This window comes from Leucopleurus acutus (assembly GCF_964270905.1).
Source record: "Leucopleurus acutus genome assembly, chromosome: 19".
Classification (NCBI taxonomy): Eukaryota; Metazoa; Chordata; class Mammalia; order Artiodactyla; family Delphinidae; genus Leucopleurus; species Leucopleurus acutus.
In genome coordinates this window covers 26208729-26224682 of record NC_139161.1, presented here as the reverse complement: position 1 = coordinate 26224682, position 15954 = coordinate 26208729, and the positions used below count along the sequence as shown (strand labels likewise).

At 40.1% G+C, this 15954-nt stretch overlaps 1 protein-coding gene across 1 annotated transcript in view; it reads left to right on the top strand.

Annotated features, from left to right (window-relative positions):
* Window positions 1–15954, top strand: part of TADA2A (transcriptional adaptor 2A) — a 47256-nt gene that overhangs the window by 3667 nt on the left and 27635 nt on the right. Inside the window, exons 3-4 of the mRNA XM_082860118.1 lie at window positions 7057–7163; window positions 8556–8615. Of these exons, the coding sequence (XP_082716244.1) occupies window positions 7057–7163; window positions 8556–8615 (167 nt within the window). The remainder of the gene's footprint in view (window positions 1–7056; window positions 7164–8555; window positions 8616–15954) is intronic.

Below are 15954 nucleotides of genomic sequence, written 5' to 3'. Positions count from 1 at the left end.
ATTCTCTTCTAACTTCAGTACATTCTAGCCTCAGTAGAGTTGCCAACTTTAGTAAGTATAACACTGATAAAATACTTTTATCTAACCTGCCGTCTGTATTCCAGTTTTGTCAGCTGACTCAATAATGTCCTTGACGATGTTTTTTTTCCTTCCCATACAGGATACAGTCAGGGTTCAGGTCTTGCATTAAGTTGCTGTGTCTCTTTAGCCTCCTTTAAACTGAAACATGTCCACAGCCTTTGTCTTTAGTGATTGACACTTTTGAAGAATATAGCCCCTTTCTCCCCTTTTTAAAACTAGAGGTGTCTCATTTTGGGTTTGTCTGGTCTTGCTGTGTTCCTCATTAGCAATGTTAATTTTGAAAACCCAGTCAACGGGGGCTTCCCTGGTGGCACAGTGGTTGAGAGTCCACCTGCCAGTGCAGGGGACACGGGTTCGTGCCCCGGTCCGGGAAGATCCCACATGCCGCGGAGCGGCTGGGCCCGTGAGTCATGGCCGCTGAGCCTGTGCGTCCGGAGCCTGTGCTCCGCAACGGGAGAGGCCAGAACAGTGAGAGGCCCGCATACTGCAAAAGAAAAAAAAGAAAACCCAGTCAAGGTGTGCATTTGAGTTCTTCACTGTTTCATGTCTATTTTTTCTCTTGCGTCTAATAAGCAACCCATAAGGAGACACTTTCAGGCCATAAAATATCCTGTTCCTCATCAGAATTTCTCCCTAGTTAGCATCCATTGATGATTTTTGCCTGATCCAGTCTTTATTACGATGGTCACAAAATGATTTTTCCCCCTGCATCCAGCACTCTCCATATTTACTAGTTAGCACTTAGCATTCTACTATAATCAAGAGACCTCCTGTTTCACTTATTTATTATAAGTATGCATGCATGAATTCCTTTATTTTCAGTGGTTTATAATTCATTATCATACTTACTTTGTTTCTCAGATTGTTCTAATTTGAACACTCTGAGCCCCTTCGAGCCGGCTCTTGCAACCTTGTGACGTGCCCCGTCGCTTTTTTGAGCATCTCCTTACTTTTTGGCATGGCTACATGTTCGAGGTGCATCTTCTACCTCCCATGCCCCAGCCCTAGAATCAGCCACTTCTCTGAGGAGCCCTTGGTCCTTTTAGAAAGGAGTGACATTAGAGACCAAGATATGGCCATTGCTTATTTCTACTAGAGTATCTTGGCATCTGGGCCTTTTTGGCCCACAGCGCTGGGAAATACATGGTAGGTATACACTACGTACATATATACCAGCATATGTACATAGTTGCGTATACATGCGTATATCCATAGATGCACTTTCTTAGAAATCATGAGTTCACACTGATAACCTCCAGTTCACCTTCCTAGGCCCTTTTTTTGTCCCCCAACCCCGTTCCTTGTTTGTGTGTCCTTTCCTCAGTGAAAACCCTGGCTCCCAGCATTAGCACGATTATTCATTTGCTCAGTCTTTTAATACATCCAGAATTATTTCAGAATTGCTTGGTGCATACCACTACATAACACAGACCCACTTCAACAAGTTCAGGATTTGTTTGCAATTCTCTGCATCACCCAAGACTGAAGGTCTGTTGTTAAATGTTCATAAGTTACTTGGATTGGTTCTTTTTTTTCCCCTCCTCATTGTGGTTGTGATATTCCTTTGAAATACTTTTTGGTTCATCTGTTCGTTCTGCTTTCAGTTTTCCCTTCCCATATTTAGTGGTTTAATTTTCTAATTTGTAGAACATAAGTATGCTTCCAAAAGTCAAAGCTATGCAAAAAGGTATATTTGGAGAATTGTTGCTCCTTCCTAGATCTCTTCCACTCCTTTCCATTCCCCCTCCTTCAACCCTTCGTAGGTATTGTTTTCTAATTTATCTGTCCTTTATTTCTTTTTGCAAAGACAGACGTGTATATGTTTTTGCTTTTGTTTTCCCTAATTTTTTCCTGAAAAGGTAGCATACTATGTATGCTCTTTTGCACCTTGTTTTTTTCACTTAATAGTATCTCCTGGAAATACGATGCTGCTTTATAGACATTGTTATTTTTATTTATTTATATATATTTTTTGCGGTACACGGGCCTCTCACTGTTGTGGCCTCTCCCGTTGCGGAGCACAGGCTCCGGATGCACAGGCTCAGCGGCCATGGCTCACGGGCCCAGCCACTCTGCGGCATGTGGGATCTTTCCGGACTGGGGCACGAACCCGTGTCCCCTGCATCAGCAGGCGGACTCTCAACCACTGCGCCACCAGGGAAGCCTCCGAGATTGTTATTTTTTTATAGTTGCATAGTACTCGATTATGTGAACGTACCATAGTTTGTTCAACTACTGTCCAGTGCTTGGACATCAAAGTAGTATTTTACAGTTATAAATAATGTTCTAATGCATAACCTTATACTGTTGGAGATGTATGTTCAGGGTAAATTCCTAGAAGTGGGATTTCTAGGTCCAAAGATAAATGGATGCATTTATTTAGATAGTGCTAAATTCCCTTCTATAGCAGTTGTGCCATTTTGCATTCCCATCAGCAATATATGAGGTTGCCTATTTCCCCACAGTCTTCTTAAGAAAGTATATTATCAAGCTTTTGAATTTTTGCCAATCTGATGGGTAAGAACTTATAAATCAGTATAGATTTCTCTTATTATGAGTGAAGTTGAATGTCTTTTCATGTTTAAGGTCCATTTTATCTCTCTTTTTCCTAATTATCTCTTCGTGACTTTCACAGTAGGATTTTTGGTCTTTTATTTTCCTCTCAATTTTTAAAAGTTCTTTCTATATTAAAGATGTTAGCCCTTTATGATATGTTTACAAGTATTTTCTTCTAGTTTATTTGCTTTTTTAACTTTGCTTATGGTGTTCTTTGCCAAAAAAGAGCTTTTTGTTTGTTTTGTTTTGTCAAATTTATTACTCTTTTATTGCCTCTGAAGTTTGAATGATGGTAAAAAGTCTTTCCCTATTCCTAGGTTACAGAAAAGTTCTGGAATCCTTTGTGAAGGACACTTTGGCTATGTGTATCAGAAACCCTCTGTACACTCAACAGTTCTAGTTCTAGGAAAATAGAAATCCTGAGGAACAAAATGTGAACTGTTACGTGTACAGGAACGTTGATCTCAGCATTTTTTATAATAGTGAAAAATTGGAAACAACTTAAATATCCACCAGTAGGAAACTGGTTAGATTAGTGGTTCTCAGTCTTATGAGACCCAGTGATTTCTTTTTATAATGTTTTTAAAGCCCCTTTTACTATTTGGAAATGAAATACATAGATAATATAACATAACTATGCCCATGATTTCAAAGAAATAAAAACAATGCCCTAGGACTTCCCTGGTGGCACAGTGGTTAAGAAATCTGCCTGCGAATGCAGGAGACACGGGTTCAATTCCTGGTCCGGGAAGATCTCACATGCCATGGAGCAACTAAGCCCGTGCACCACAACTACTGAGCCTGTGCTGTAAGCCCGCGAGCCACAACCACTGAAGCCTGAGCGCCTAGAGCCTGTGCTCCGCAACAAGAGAAGCCATCTCAATGAGAAACCCGCGCACCACAACGAAGAGTATTCCCCACTCGCCGCAACGAGAGAAAGCCTGTGCGCAGCAATGAAGGCCCAACACAGCCAAAAATAAATAAATTAAGTAATTAAAAAATAATAATATTGCCCTAACTATACTATAAAAGATAAATAAAAGAGAAGTGCTTTGTAATAAATAATGTAATTTATAATAATATGTATCAATATGTTTAGACATTACAGTGGAAAACATAATGCCTTTAGTCAGATGCTTGTACCCGTAAGTCAGATCACTGTGCATATTACAACTACAAATGCACAGTGATTCACGTGTGTTGTATTGGTGACTCAAATACCACAAGCTTGAATAACTCTTAGTAAAGTTCTGAACAAAACAAGGTAGAATCTCCTCTTGACATAATGCAGTTGCCTTCCTGGAAAATTCAATACATATTAAAACTGTCAAAAACATTTTGTTGTATTTAGTATGGAATTATGTTCCAGGTCATGTCATTATGAGCAAGTTTTCACCTACTTGAACGTCTGGTGGGACATTTGAAAGTTGTGCAGGAGACTGGCCAATTCTTCGTTGTGTAGGAATATCTTGAGTGTTGAAGGGTATCTAGCATCCCTGATCCCAGCCTGCTAAGTGCCAGTAGTGCTCCCTAGTCATTGTAGCAACAAAAAAGCATCTCCTCAGATTTCCATAATGCCTTCCTAGGAGGCAGTTGAAAACCATTAGGTTAGATTAAATAGATATAATGGACTATTATTCATCCATTAAAAAGAGTGAGGAAGATCTATGTGTACCATCATGAAAGATGTTGACAATATATTGTCAAGTGAAAAAACAGGCTATAAAATGTGTGGTATCCCACTTTTGTTAAAATATACACACATGTACATAGAAGAAAGGCTGGAAATCAGAATGTTAATAGAGGATGACATACTTTATACTTTTTATTGTCTAAAATTTTTGAAACTATAAATTGAACTTTTACAAAATAATTATCTTTTTTTTAACATCTTTATTGGAGTATAATTGCTTTACAGTGGTATGTTAGTTTCTGCTTTATAACAAAGTGAATCAGCTATACATACACATATATCCCCATATCTCCTCCTTCTTGTGTCTCCCTCCCACCGTCCCTATCCCACCCCTCTAGGTGGTCACAAAGCACTGAGCTAATCTCCCTGTGCTATGCAGCTGCTTCCCACTAGCTAGCTATTTTACATTTGGTAGTGTAGATATGTCCATATTACTCTCTCACTTCGTCCCACCTTACCCTTCCCCCTCCCTGTGTCCTCAAGTTCATCCTCTACGTCTGCATCTTTATTCCTGTCCTGCCCTTAGGTTCTTCAGAACCTTTTTTTTTTTTTTTTTAGATTCTATATGTGTTAGCATACAGTATTTTTCTCTTTCTGACTTAGTTCACTCTGTATGAGAGACTCTAGGTCCATGCACCTCACTACAAATAACTCAATTTCATTTCTTTTTATGGCTGAGTAATATTCTGTTGTATATATGTGCCACATCTTCTTTATCCATTGAACTGTTGATGGACACTTAGGTTGCTTCCATGCCCTGGCTATTGTAAGGAGAACTGCAGTGAACATTGTGGTACATGACTCTTCTTGAATTATGGTTTTCTCAGGGTATATGCCCAGTAGTGGGATTGCTGGGTCGTATGGTAGTTATATATTTAGTTTTTTTCAGGAACCTCCATAGTGTTCCCCATAGTGGCTGTATCAATTTACATTCCCACCAACAGTGCAGGAGGGTTCCCTTTTCTCCACACCCTATCCAGCATTTATTGTTTGTAGATTTTTTTTTTTTTTGATGTACGCGGGCCTCTCACCGCTGCGGCCTCTCCCGTTGCGGAGCACAGACTCTGGACGCGCAGGCCCAGCGGCCATGGCTCACGGGCCCAGCCGCTCTGTGGCATGTGGGATCCTCCCGGACCGGGGCGCGAATCCGCACCCCCCGCATCAGCAGGCGGACTCTCAACCACTGCGCCACCAGGGAAGCCCCTGTTTGTAGATTTTTTGATCATGGCCATTCTGACTGGTGTGAGATGTTACCTCATTGTAGTTTTGATTAGCATTTCTCTAAAAAACAATTACTTCTTGACATGAGAGTTTAAAAACTCTTTAGGTCAGTCATTGGCCAATTTTTTGTTGTTGAAGAAAGTTGGAGGAAAGAAAAGCAAGCTCATATCATTAAAAGAAAAGGATGCAAGGGCTTCCCTGGTGGCGCAGTGGTTGAGAGTCCGCCTGCCGATGCAGGGGACACAGGTTCGTGCCCAGGTCTGGGAGGATCCCACGTGCCACGGAGCGGCTGGGTCCGTGAGCCATGGCCGCTGAGCCTGCGCGTCCGGACCCTGTGCTCCGCAACGGGAGAGGCCACAACAGTGAGAGGCCCGCGTACCGCAAAAAAAAAAGAAAAGGATGTGAGGAAGAAGGTAATTTGGTAAAAATTGACATTTAATATAAAATAATTTTTGTTCTTCCATTTCAAAATTTTAAATGGGAGAAGTGGGATAGTTGCTGTTCCACATGTTTACTTTGAAGCTACTGCAGGAAAGATTACCTTTCTTTCCTCTGTCATTTTTTTCTCCAGGTCTTCATTTAGAAGCAAAAGAAAAGAAAAATAATCACCACTTACAGGAGGGAAAGGTACCTTGAAGAGTGTTTCTTGGACTTTAGGAAGGAAAATGCTATTGCAGAATGTGAGAAATTCTGCGCCAGGCCAAACAGATTAAATCCCTTCTCTACCTTCAGAGCCTGTTTTCTTAGACTTCTGTTGATCACAGAGAACAACTCTGCTAGGTTGCCCTGCCTCAAAAGTGGCAGAGTTTGGGACAGCCAGGGGCACACACACATCTGCATTTTTATGACTTTAGAGAGTTTGGATTATACTCCTTGCCTTGATATTGCAGAGACAGTACTGTCGTTGGAACTGGAGGAAGGTCTGCTCTGTTCTCTACTTACTGTGGGAGAAAGGGAGGGAGCTGTCCTGGGTTTAACTCCCAAATCAAATATGAAGTAGTACATCCCAAGACATGTTTAAAGGGTTTTTCTTTACCAACTTTTTATTATGAAAAATTTCAAACTTATAGAAAGTTGAAAGAAGAGTACAGCAATTATTGCCCATTACCCAGACCCAGCAGTTATTAACATTTTGTCAGATTGGCTTTATCTATAACTCTATATGTGTTATGTAGGTATGTGACATTATTTTCCCCTGGGAAAATAAACTGTGGGCATTATGAAACTTCCAGTTAAAACTTGTGTTTGTAAATTTCTCTGCAGGGGCAATATCTACTTAAATGCTATTTAAAATAGTAGATATACTGTAGGTAGGAACAAAGCTGGCCTGAAATAAAAAGGAACATAATTTTTGTTTTTTCTTATTTGGAATGAGCTCATCTTGTCTCCATGAACTTTTCAGCACAGCTTACTACCTTGTGTAATCATTTGCAGATTTTCACCTTCTCGCGTTTAAGATAATCATAAGGTGTTTTGAAGCTAGTATATTTTTCTTTTTGTTATAGATGATCCCTCTGATAAGCCACCTTGCCGAGGCTGCTCCTCCTACCTCATGGAGCCTTATATCAAGTGTGCTGAATGTGGGCCACCTCCTTTTTTCCTGTGCTTGCAGGTAACTCTTTAAGGGGAGGCTTGCCTAGTTTTATGGATATAGTAAGTTCAGAGATGACTATCAATTGCTCAGAAGGACCATACCTTATTAAGTCTATTTTTTCCAGTCAATATTGAATTACACATTTTACCAGTGAAAAATTGGGGAACAGAGCAGGATGGATGAGATAGACTGTTGGATATTCCACTTCCCTGTATCAACCTGATGCTGTTTTTACCAGTAAATTTCAAGTATTGGGACTACAGGAAATAGAATTGGAGGATTATTCCTTTTGATAGCACCTATGACACTGTTTTTTGTCTTACTGAAGAGTGATGTTTGGGCAGGTGACAAACCAGGGAACAAACTATTTCGTCGATGATAGTGGTAATAGCAATAGTAATGATAAGTGCTGGGCTTCCCTCGTGGCGCAGTGGTTAAGAATCTGCCTGCCAATGCAGGGGACATGGGTTTGGGCCCTGGTTCTGGAAGATCCTACATGCTGCGGAGCAACTAAGCCCATGCGCCACAACTACTGCGCCTGCGCTCTAGAGCACGCTAGCCACAACTACTGAGCCCGCGTGCCACAACTGCTGAAGCCCATGCACCTAGAGCCCGTGCTCCGCAGCAAGAGAAGCCACTGCAGTGAGAAGCCCGCACACTGCAACGAAGAGTAGCCCCCGCTCACCGCAACTAGAGAAAGCCTATGCGCAGCAAAGAAGACCCAACGCAGCCAAAAATAAATAAAATTTTTAAAAATTGTTAAAAAAAAATACTAATGATGAGTGCTTACTCTGTGCCAGGCACTATCTTGAGTACTTTGCATGAATTAACCTTTAAATCATAACTGCAACCCTAGGAAGTAACTATGATTAGTATTCCTATATTATAAAGGAAACTCAGGCAAAGAGAGGTTAAATAATTGGCTCAAGGTCACACAGCAAATACCATATTTTATCAGATCCAAGATGCTGTTGATTAAAAGAAACATCCCAATTTCAGAAATGTTAAAGTGTAAAAATGGCTGATGGAAGTTGTAATATACTTTTCATTATAAGATGAATCCACATTTCAGAGTTTTAAAATATGAAATAATACATGTCTTAGAATTGCTGAAATAAGCTAAGAGCCAGGATTCAAATTTAGGCAGTCTGCTTCCAGGGCTTATGCTTTTATAAGAGGAGGAGTTGTCCTAGGAAAAACTCTTTTTTTTCAGATCATTGTTTTTCTCTATGTGGGCCATTGAAAGGCTGCGATCATGAACCTAACCTTCCTGTTGCGGCTGCAGACAAGACTAAATGAATTCTTAAGAACTCATCACAAGAGTAAAACACCCCCAAGCCATCTTCTGTCCCTTAAGAAAGCATTTCAAACCGTAGCTGTTTGGTAACTTAGTTTTCTTCTCTTTTGCAGTGTTTCACTCGAGGCTTTGAGTACAAGAAACATCAAAGTGATCATACTTACGAAATAATGGTAATGATGAAGTTGTAGGAATTTCCCTTCATTTTCAAGTATTATACTGGGAATTAGTCTTTTTATTTCTTCATCTGCAAGTATCTCACTTTTCTTTCGCCCACTTCTGGATTAGGTAATCATTGCGCAATAAGCTTTTTAGGGTTTTATGGATCTTCTAAGGCGTTTAAGTCCAAAAAATCATTTTATATACTCAGATTTTTGGTTTAAATTAGAAGGAATTTAAAGGAAGTGCTTTTTGAGATTTACTAGTATAAGGACCAGAGGTTTGTGGTTTTCTAAGTTCATTGATAAACATGTAGTAAATGTGTTGTCGCTGTGTTTGGCTAATGGTATTTTTATGTGATTTGTGTGGGCAGTGGTGATATTTATATCTGGCACTCAACCTCCCCAGCCTTGGGAAAATTAGTTACCCTCGGAGAGTTAAGTTGTAAAATGGATGTAGGGTGAATAACATAGTAATATACTAAATCACTTTGAAGAGGTAGACTGACTTACAGGCCAGAATAAGACTTGGCTGTAATTTGATTGTTTGCCGCCTCTAAAGAAGGAATGAGACGCACATGTTGGCAGTGTCCTTCCAATATCTAGCCAGAGGAACGGGCACTTTAATAAGCCAAAGTGAATATGTGGTATGCTTGACAGGTTTATATACAGTACCTTTGTCAGTTATCAGAGCCTAACTCCTAGTTCACCAAGTAGTTTTCTTACATTTGGCCTCCCATGTTGTTTTTCTTACAGGAAGGCGTGCTGGTTGGGCATCTACTTGACAGTAATTTCACATCATGGGTTAATCCATTGATACATGTGTTAGTTTTCTCTTGCTGCCATAACAACTTAACCAAAAATGAAGGAGCTTAAACAACAACACAAATTTATCATCTCACAATTCTGTTGGTCAGAAGACCATTAGACTCAGTGGTTTGCTCCAGATTCTGTAAGGCTGAAATGAAAGTGTTGACCTGTCTGGGTTTTTATCTGGAGACCCTGCGGGAGAATCCACTTCCAGTCTACTTCCATTCTCATTCAAGTTGTTGACAGAATTCACTGCTGGGAGGTTGTAGGACTGATGCTACTGTTTCCTTATTAGTTGTTGGCCAGGGCTTACTCTTAGTCTCTAGAGGTTCCTGGCCCTCATTCTCAGTATTCAAAGCCAGCAATGGCAGGGAGTCCTTGAGGGTTACTGATGAAATGCTTGGCGTCTCTCTGACCTCTCCTGGTTCATCTCTCCTGTGCTGAATCTCTCTGACTCTTCTGCCTCTCTCTTCTACTTTGAAGGGCTGTGTGATTATGTTGGGCCCACCAGCATAATCTCCTTATTTTACAGTCAGTTGATTAGTACCTTAATCCCATTAGCATAGTCCCTTGACAGTAATATCTAGTTAGTGTTTGATTGAATAATCAGGGGACAGGAATCTTGGGGGCACTGGGGGACATCTTTAGAATTCTGTATACCGCAGCGCTGTAACATATCTACTTCAGTCTCTTAAAAGTTTAGAAAGGGTAACACAGCATCTCCAAGTCTGATTATTTATGAAGTCTTATTTAAGTGAGTTTCTGGGCCTGTAATGCTGAGAGTCAGATCCTGGTCCATAATGAATTAGTCAAAGAAATGCTCCTTAGTAACAGTTCTTGGCAGCCAGCTGTCTAGCCTTCCCCTGCCTCTTTCTAAACACCCTCAGTCTTCTAAGTAGTTTCTTCACTAATTATAAGATTTGGAATACATTTTTTAATATTAGACTGTTTTTTAGAGAGTTACAGGTTCACAGCAAAATTGAGTGGAAAGTACAGAAATTTCTCTGCCCCCGCAAATGCACACCCTCCCCCATTATCAACATCCCCCACCAGAATTGTACATACATTATCATTGACGAACCTACGTTGACACCTCATTATCACCCAAAGTCCATAGTTTACATTAGGGTTCACTCTTGGTGATATACATTTGATGGGTTTGTAGAAATACATGATAACGTGTACCCACCATTATAGTATCATACAGAGTAGTTTCATGTTCCTAAAAATCTTCTGCCTGTTCATCCGTGCCTCCCCCCAGCCTCTGGTAACTACTGATCTTTTTACAGTCTCCATGGTTTTGCCTTGTCCAAAATGTCATATAGTTGGAATCATACAGCATGTAGCCTTTTCAGATTGGCTTCTTTCACCAAGTAATATGTATTTAAGTTTCCTCCATGTCTTTTCATGGCTTAATAGGTCATTTCTTTTTTAGCACTGAATAATATTCTGTTGTCTGGATGTACCACAGTTTATTTATTCATCCACCTACTGAAGGCCATCTTGGTTGCTTCCAAGTTTTGACAATTAAGAATAAAGCAGGTATAAATATCCATGTGCAGGTTTTTCTATGGACGTAAGTTTTCAACTCCTTTGGGTAAATACCAAGGAACATGGCTGCTGGATCACATGGTAAGAGTATGTTTAGTTTTGTAAGAAACTGTCAAACTGCCCAAAGTGGCTGTACCATTTTGCATTCCCACCAGCAGTGAAAGAGAGTTCCTGTTGCTCCACATCCTCGTCAGCACTTGGTGTTGTCAGTGTTCTGGATTTTGGCCATTCTTATAGGTATATAATGCTATCTTGTTGTTTTACCTTGCATTTCTCTGACAACATATGATGTGGAACATCTTTTCATATGAATTTTTTTTCCCTTTTGTTAATTGCAAAATGAATGAAGGGCTGGGGGGGAGAGTATGGTCAAAGTAGCTGTGGCTTTGAGTTCATTTCACCAGGGTTATCAGATCTTCAGAAAGTTGGCTTATTCTTCCTAAATTCACACAAGAATGCCTAGAACCAGAATACAAATTTATTCATTTGAATTGTGAAAATAATTCCTTAAAGGATAATTCAGTATAGTTTGGGTAGATTGAAGTTATCCACTGCCGGCAAGCTGACCATGAGCTCTCTTCAGCTGTTCTGGGCACCATCCCTTCTGCATAATGCTGACGGCACGAAGTTTCACTCCAAGTCCACCTAACTCTTCAGATTACTTCATCCTTTTCTCACATATTCTTTACCCATACAAACACATTTCAGAATTCTGTCCTTTATTTTGTAGAGCTTTTGGAGGTTACTAATACCCTCTTTTTTCTGCTAGTCTTTATCTATTCCCAGATAAGGAAAAGAAGAATCTTTCCTTCCGTAGGAATGATGACCAAATTTTGCTTCTCTACACACGAAGCCACTAAAGACTTGATTTTTTTCTCTTTTTTCTTTTTGCATATGAAGCCTCAGAAAACTTTAAATGGTTTTCAGTACTTCTGCCATCTCACAGTGCTGTATTTTTGGAAGTTGCTCATGCTGTAGTGGGTGGTGCATTAATCAAGATTTCTGAGTTCTTTGCCTATTTTTGTCTTATAATTCTTAGAACCTTAAACAAGTCAAGGCACCTCTTTCAGCCACACCCTTTATACCAGTGATTCTTAAACTTTAGTGCATGCGAATCACCTGGGAGATTCTTAAAATTATAGATTCCTAGGCCTCACTGTTAGAAATTCTGGTTCAGTAGGGCCAAGATTGGGTCCAGAAATTGAATAATATTGATTCAACTTTAAGAAAAACTGACATGCCCATTTATTTTTTGGTGTAGGAAGTCTTTCTGGTTTATCTCACAGTAAAGTTGGTGAGGACTAATTAATATTCTAAAATACTCTTTTAGAAATAACAGGCTTTTCAACTATGAGTTGTCATATTTACCTGTATTCATGGTACTTTCCAGATTGAGTGATTATTTTGAATTTAATACAGACATAGACTCTGAAATTTCTCTTTTGGATCTCGTATCTGAAATATCTCATGTGAGGCAGATTCCTAGTACGTGCTCAGATAAAATGTATTGCTTATTAGTAATGTAATTTCACAGATCACAGATTTTTTTTGCCATTAACAAAAGATAGAACAATTTATAAACGCCAGTGTGATCTGAGGATTTCTTGTGTCACTTTTTTTTTTTAACTTATAGTAAATTTCAAGCATATACTAAAATACAGAAAATGGTGTTTCAGTTATCTGTTGCCTCTAATAGCTGCCTCAAAACTTCATGGTTTAGGGACTTCCTTGGTGGCGCAGTGGTTAAGAATCTGCCTGCCAATGCAGGGGACACAGTTTCGAGCCCTGGTCCAGGAAGATCCCACATGCCGTGGAGCAACTAAGCCCGTGCACCACAACTACCGAGCCCGTGCTCTAGAGCCCACGAGCCACAACTGCTGAGCCCACGTGCTGCAACTACTGAAGCCCGCGTATCTAGAGCCCATGCTCCGCAACAAAGAGAAGCCACCGTGATGAGAAGCCCGTGCACTGCAAGGAAGAGTAGCCCCCGCTTGCCACAACTAGAGAAAGCCCACGCACAGCAACCAACGAAGACCCAACACAGCCAAAGATTAATTAATTAACAAACAAACGAAAAAGCTTCATGGTTTAAAATAACAGCCATTTTATTATCTCTCACAGTTTTGTGGGTCAGGAATTCAGATTGGCACCATGAGAGTAGCTTTCATTGGTTCCACATGGTGTGCTGGGAATGGAAGTCCAAGGGGGTTTTTTCACTTTTAGCACCTCAGAATGGCTTGAGTTGGTTGAACTGGAATATCTTAACTGCCTGAGGCCTTTGGTTCCTCTCCAGGTAGCCTTAGGGCCTCTCCCTCTCCATGTGGCCTCTCCACGTGGTCTTTCCAGAAAGGAGGCTAGAATTCTTATGTGGTGGTTCAGGGCTACCAAAGACGAAAAAGTAGAAGCTGCCAGGCCTTCTTAAGCAAGTCACAGGTTCAAGCCATATTAAATGGGAAGGGACCACGTGAAGGTGTGAATTCTAGAAGTTCATTGGGGGCCACCATTGTAATCAACTACCACATATAGTGTAATAAATTCCCATATACCTGTCACTGGTTCTTAAAATTACCAACTCATACCCTATCTTGTTTCATCTAAACCCGTACCCCTCCAGCTTATTTTGAAACAAATCCCCTAGATATCATATCATCTGTAAATGTCTCATTAGGTCACTCTAAAATTTTAAAGTAACTCAGTTCACATTTCTCCAGTCATCTCAAAAAAGCTTTTTTTTAAAAAAACTCTGCTCTCTTCTCCACACCTGAAACAATCACTATTCTGATTTTTATCACCATAGATCAGTTTTGCATATTCTAGAACTGCATATAAATGGATTCATTCTGTATGTACTCTTTGTTTCTGGTTTCTTTCATTCAGCATGTTTTTGAGATTTATTCAAGTTGTATATAATAATAGTTCATTCTTTTCTGTTACTGAGTAATATTTCATGGTATGAGTATAGCACAGTTTGTTCATCCATTCTCCTGTTGATAGAGACTGGGCTTTGCCTAGTTTGGGGCTATTAAGAGTAAAGCTGCTGTGAGGGACTTCCCTGGTGGTCCAGTGGTTGGGATTTTGCCTTCCATTACAGGGGGTCTCGTTGGAGAGCTAAGATCCAACATGCGTCAGGGCCAAAAACCAAAACAGAAGCCATATTGTAACAAATTCAATAAAGACTTTAAAAATGGCCCACATCAAAAAAAAAGAAAGGGACTTCCCTGGTGGTGCAGTGGTTAAGAATCCGCCTGCCAGTGCAGGGTACACAGGTTTGAGCCCTGGTCCGGGAAGATCCCACATGCCGCGGAGCAACTAAGCCTGTGCGCCACAACTGCTGAGCCCGTGCTCTAGAGCCCGCGAGCCACAACTACTAAGCCGACATGCCACAGCTACTGAAGCCCACGTGTCTAGAGCCTGTGCTCCGCAACAAGAGAAGCCACTGTGATGAGAAGCCCACATACTGCAACGAAGAGTAGCCCCTGCTCGCTGCAACTAGAAAAGTCCACGCAGCAATGAAGATCCAATGCAGCCAAAAAATAAATACATAAATAAATTATTATTATTATTATTTTTTTTTTTTTTGGCGGTATGCGGGCCTCTCACTGTTGTGGCCTCTCCCGTTGTGGAGCAGGCCTAGCCACTCCACGGCATGTGGGATCTTCCCGGACTGGGGCACGAACCCGTGTCCCCTGCATTTGTGGGTGGACTCTCAACCACTGTGCCACCAGGGAAGCCCATAAATAAATTAATTTTTAAAAAATACTTTAAGAAAAAAAAAGAATAAAGCTGCTTTGAACATTTTTGTATAAGGCTTTCTATGGACGTATATTTTCGTTTTTCTTGGGTAAACACTTAGGAGTGGAATTGCTGGGTCATAAAATAAATGATTATTTAACTTTTAAGAAACTATCAAAAAGTTCCCTTAAATGGTTGTATCACTTTACACCTCAGCTAGCAGCGTATGAGAGTTCTGATTGCTCCACATGCTTGCCAAGTTTTGTTATTGTCATTTTCTTCATCCTAGTATTCTAGTGGGTATGGTGAATGTGTAGTGGTATCATCATTTTTCTTTTACCTTTTACAGTGCTATTTGGAATTCAGATATGGTCCATACATTCCAATTGATTGCCTCATATATTTATCCTGTGGGTTCACCCTCTCCTTCCCCTCCTTCTCTCACTCTTTCTCTTGTTTCATATAGTTTGATTGTTTAAAAACCTGGGTTTATCTTATGGATGTTACTGCAGTCTAGATTTTGCTGACTAACGTGTTCCTCTGACTTCTGTGTTTCCTATAAATTAGTAGTTAATATATACTGGCTGTATCAGATTCATTCATGATCATTGTTTAGATCTTTTCTTCTGGGATTGCAAAATACATAGTTGTCTTTCACTTCTATCACTCCTTTTAATTTATGAGATTAAATAATTCTATAAAAAGAAAGTTTATTGTCTATGTGGTCACCCTGAGGTAAAGTTTGTACAGAAGGGCAGGATAAATTATTTCCATTATTTACTAGTTTTCAAAGTATGAGTTGGTTCCCTGGCATCCTCTAGATATTTAGAATGTTTAATGTGTTGTAATCCTTTGCAGTTCTTATTAATGTTCAGAATGTTCCATTTTTGGTCAGTGGGAGCCTCTACAAGTTGACCTCTGAATCCTTTTGACAGGACTCTTTTCGTCTTTGAGAGTTTCTTTGATTTCCAGTGTAATGAAGTGTTCCAGTCTCATCTTGTACATTTCCTACCCAAACCTGGAATTGCCTTTTTCTTCAAGGAGCCCTGGTTCCTTTAGTGGGAAATTGTATTTAGAGACCACATACTGGGTACTAGAAGTGTTAATTGCTACTGGGTTTGTCATTTTTTCTAGACCTTTTCACTGAACAGTGATAGGAATTTTTTTTTTAATTTCTTGTACAATTTTTAAAGGTGACACGTCATTTACAGTTATTACAAAATATTGGCTGTGTTTCCTGTGTTGTACAATACATCCTTGT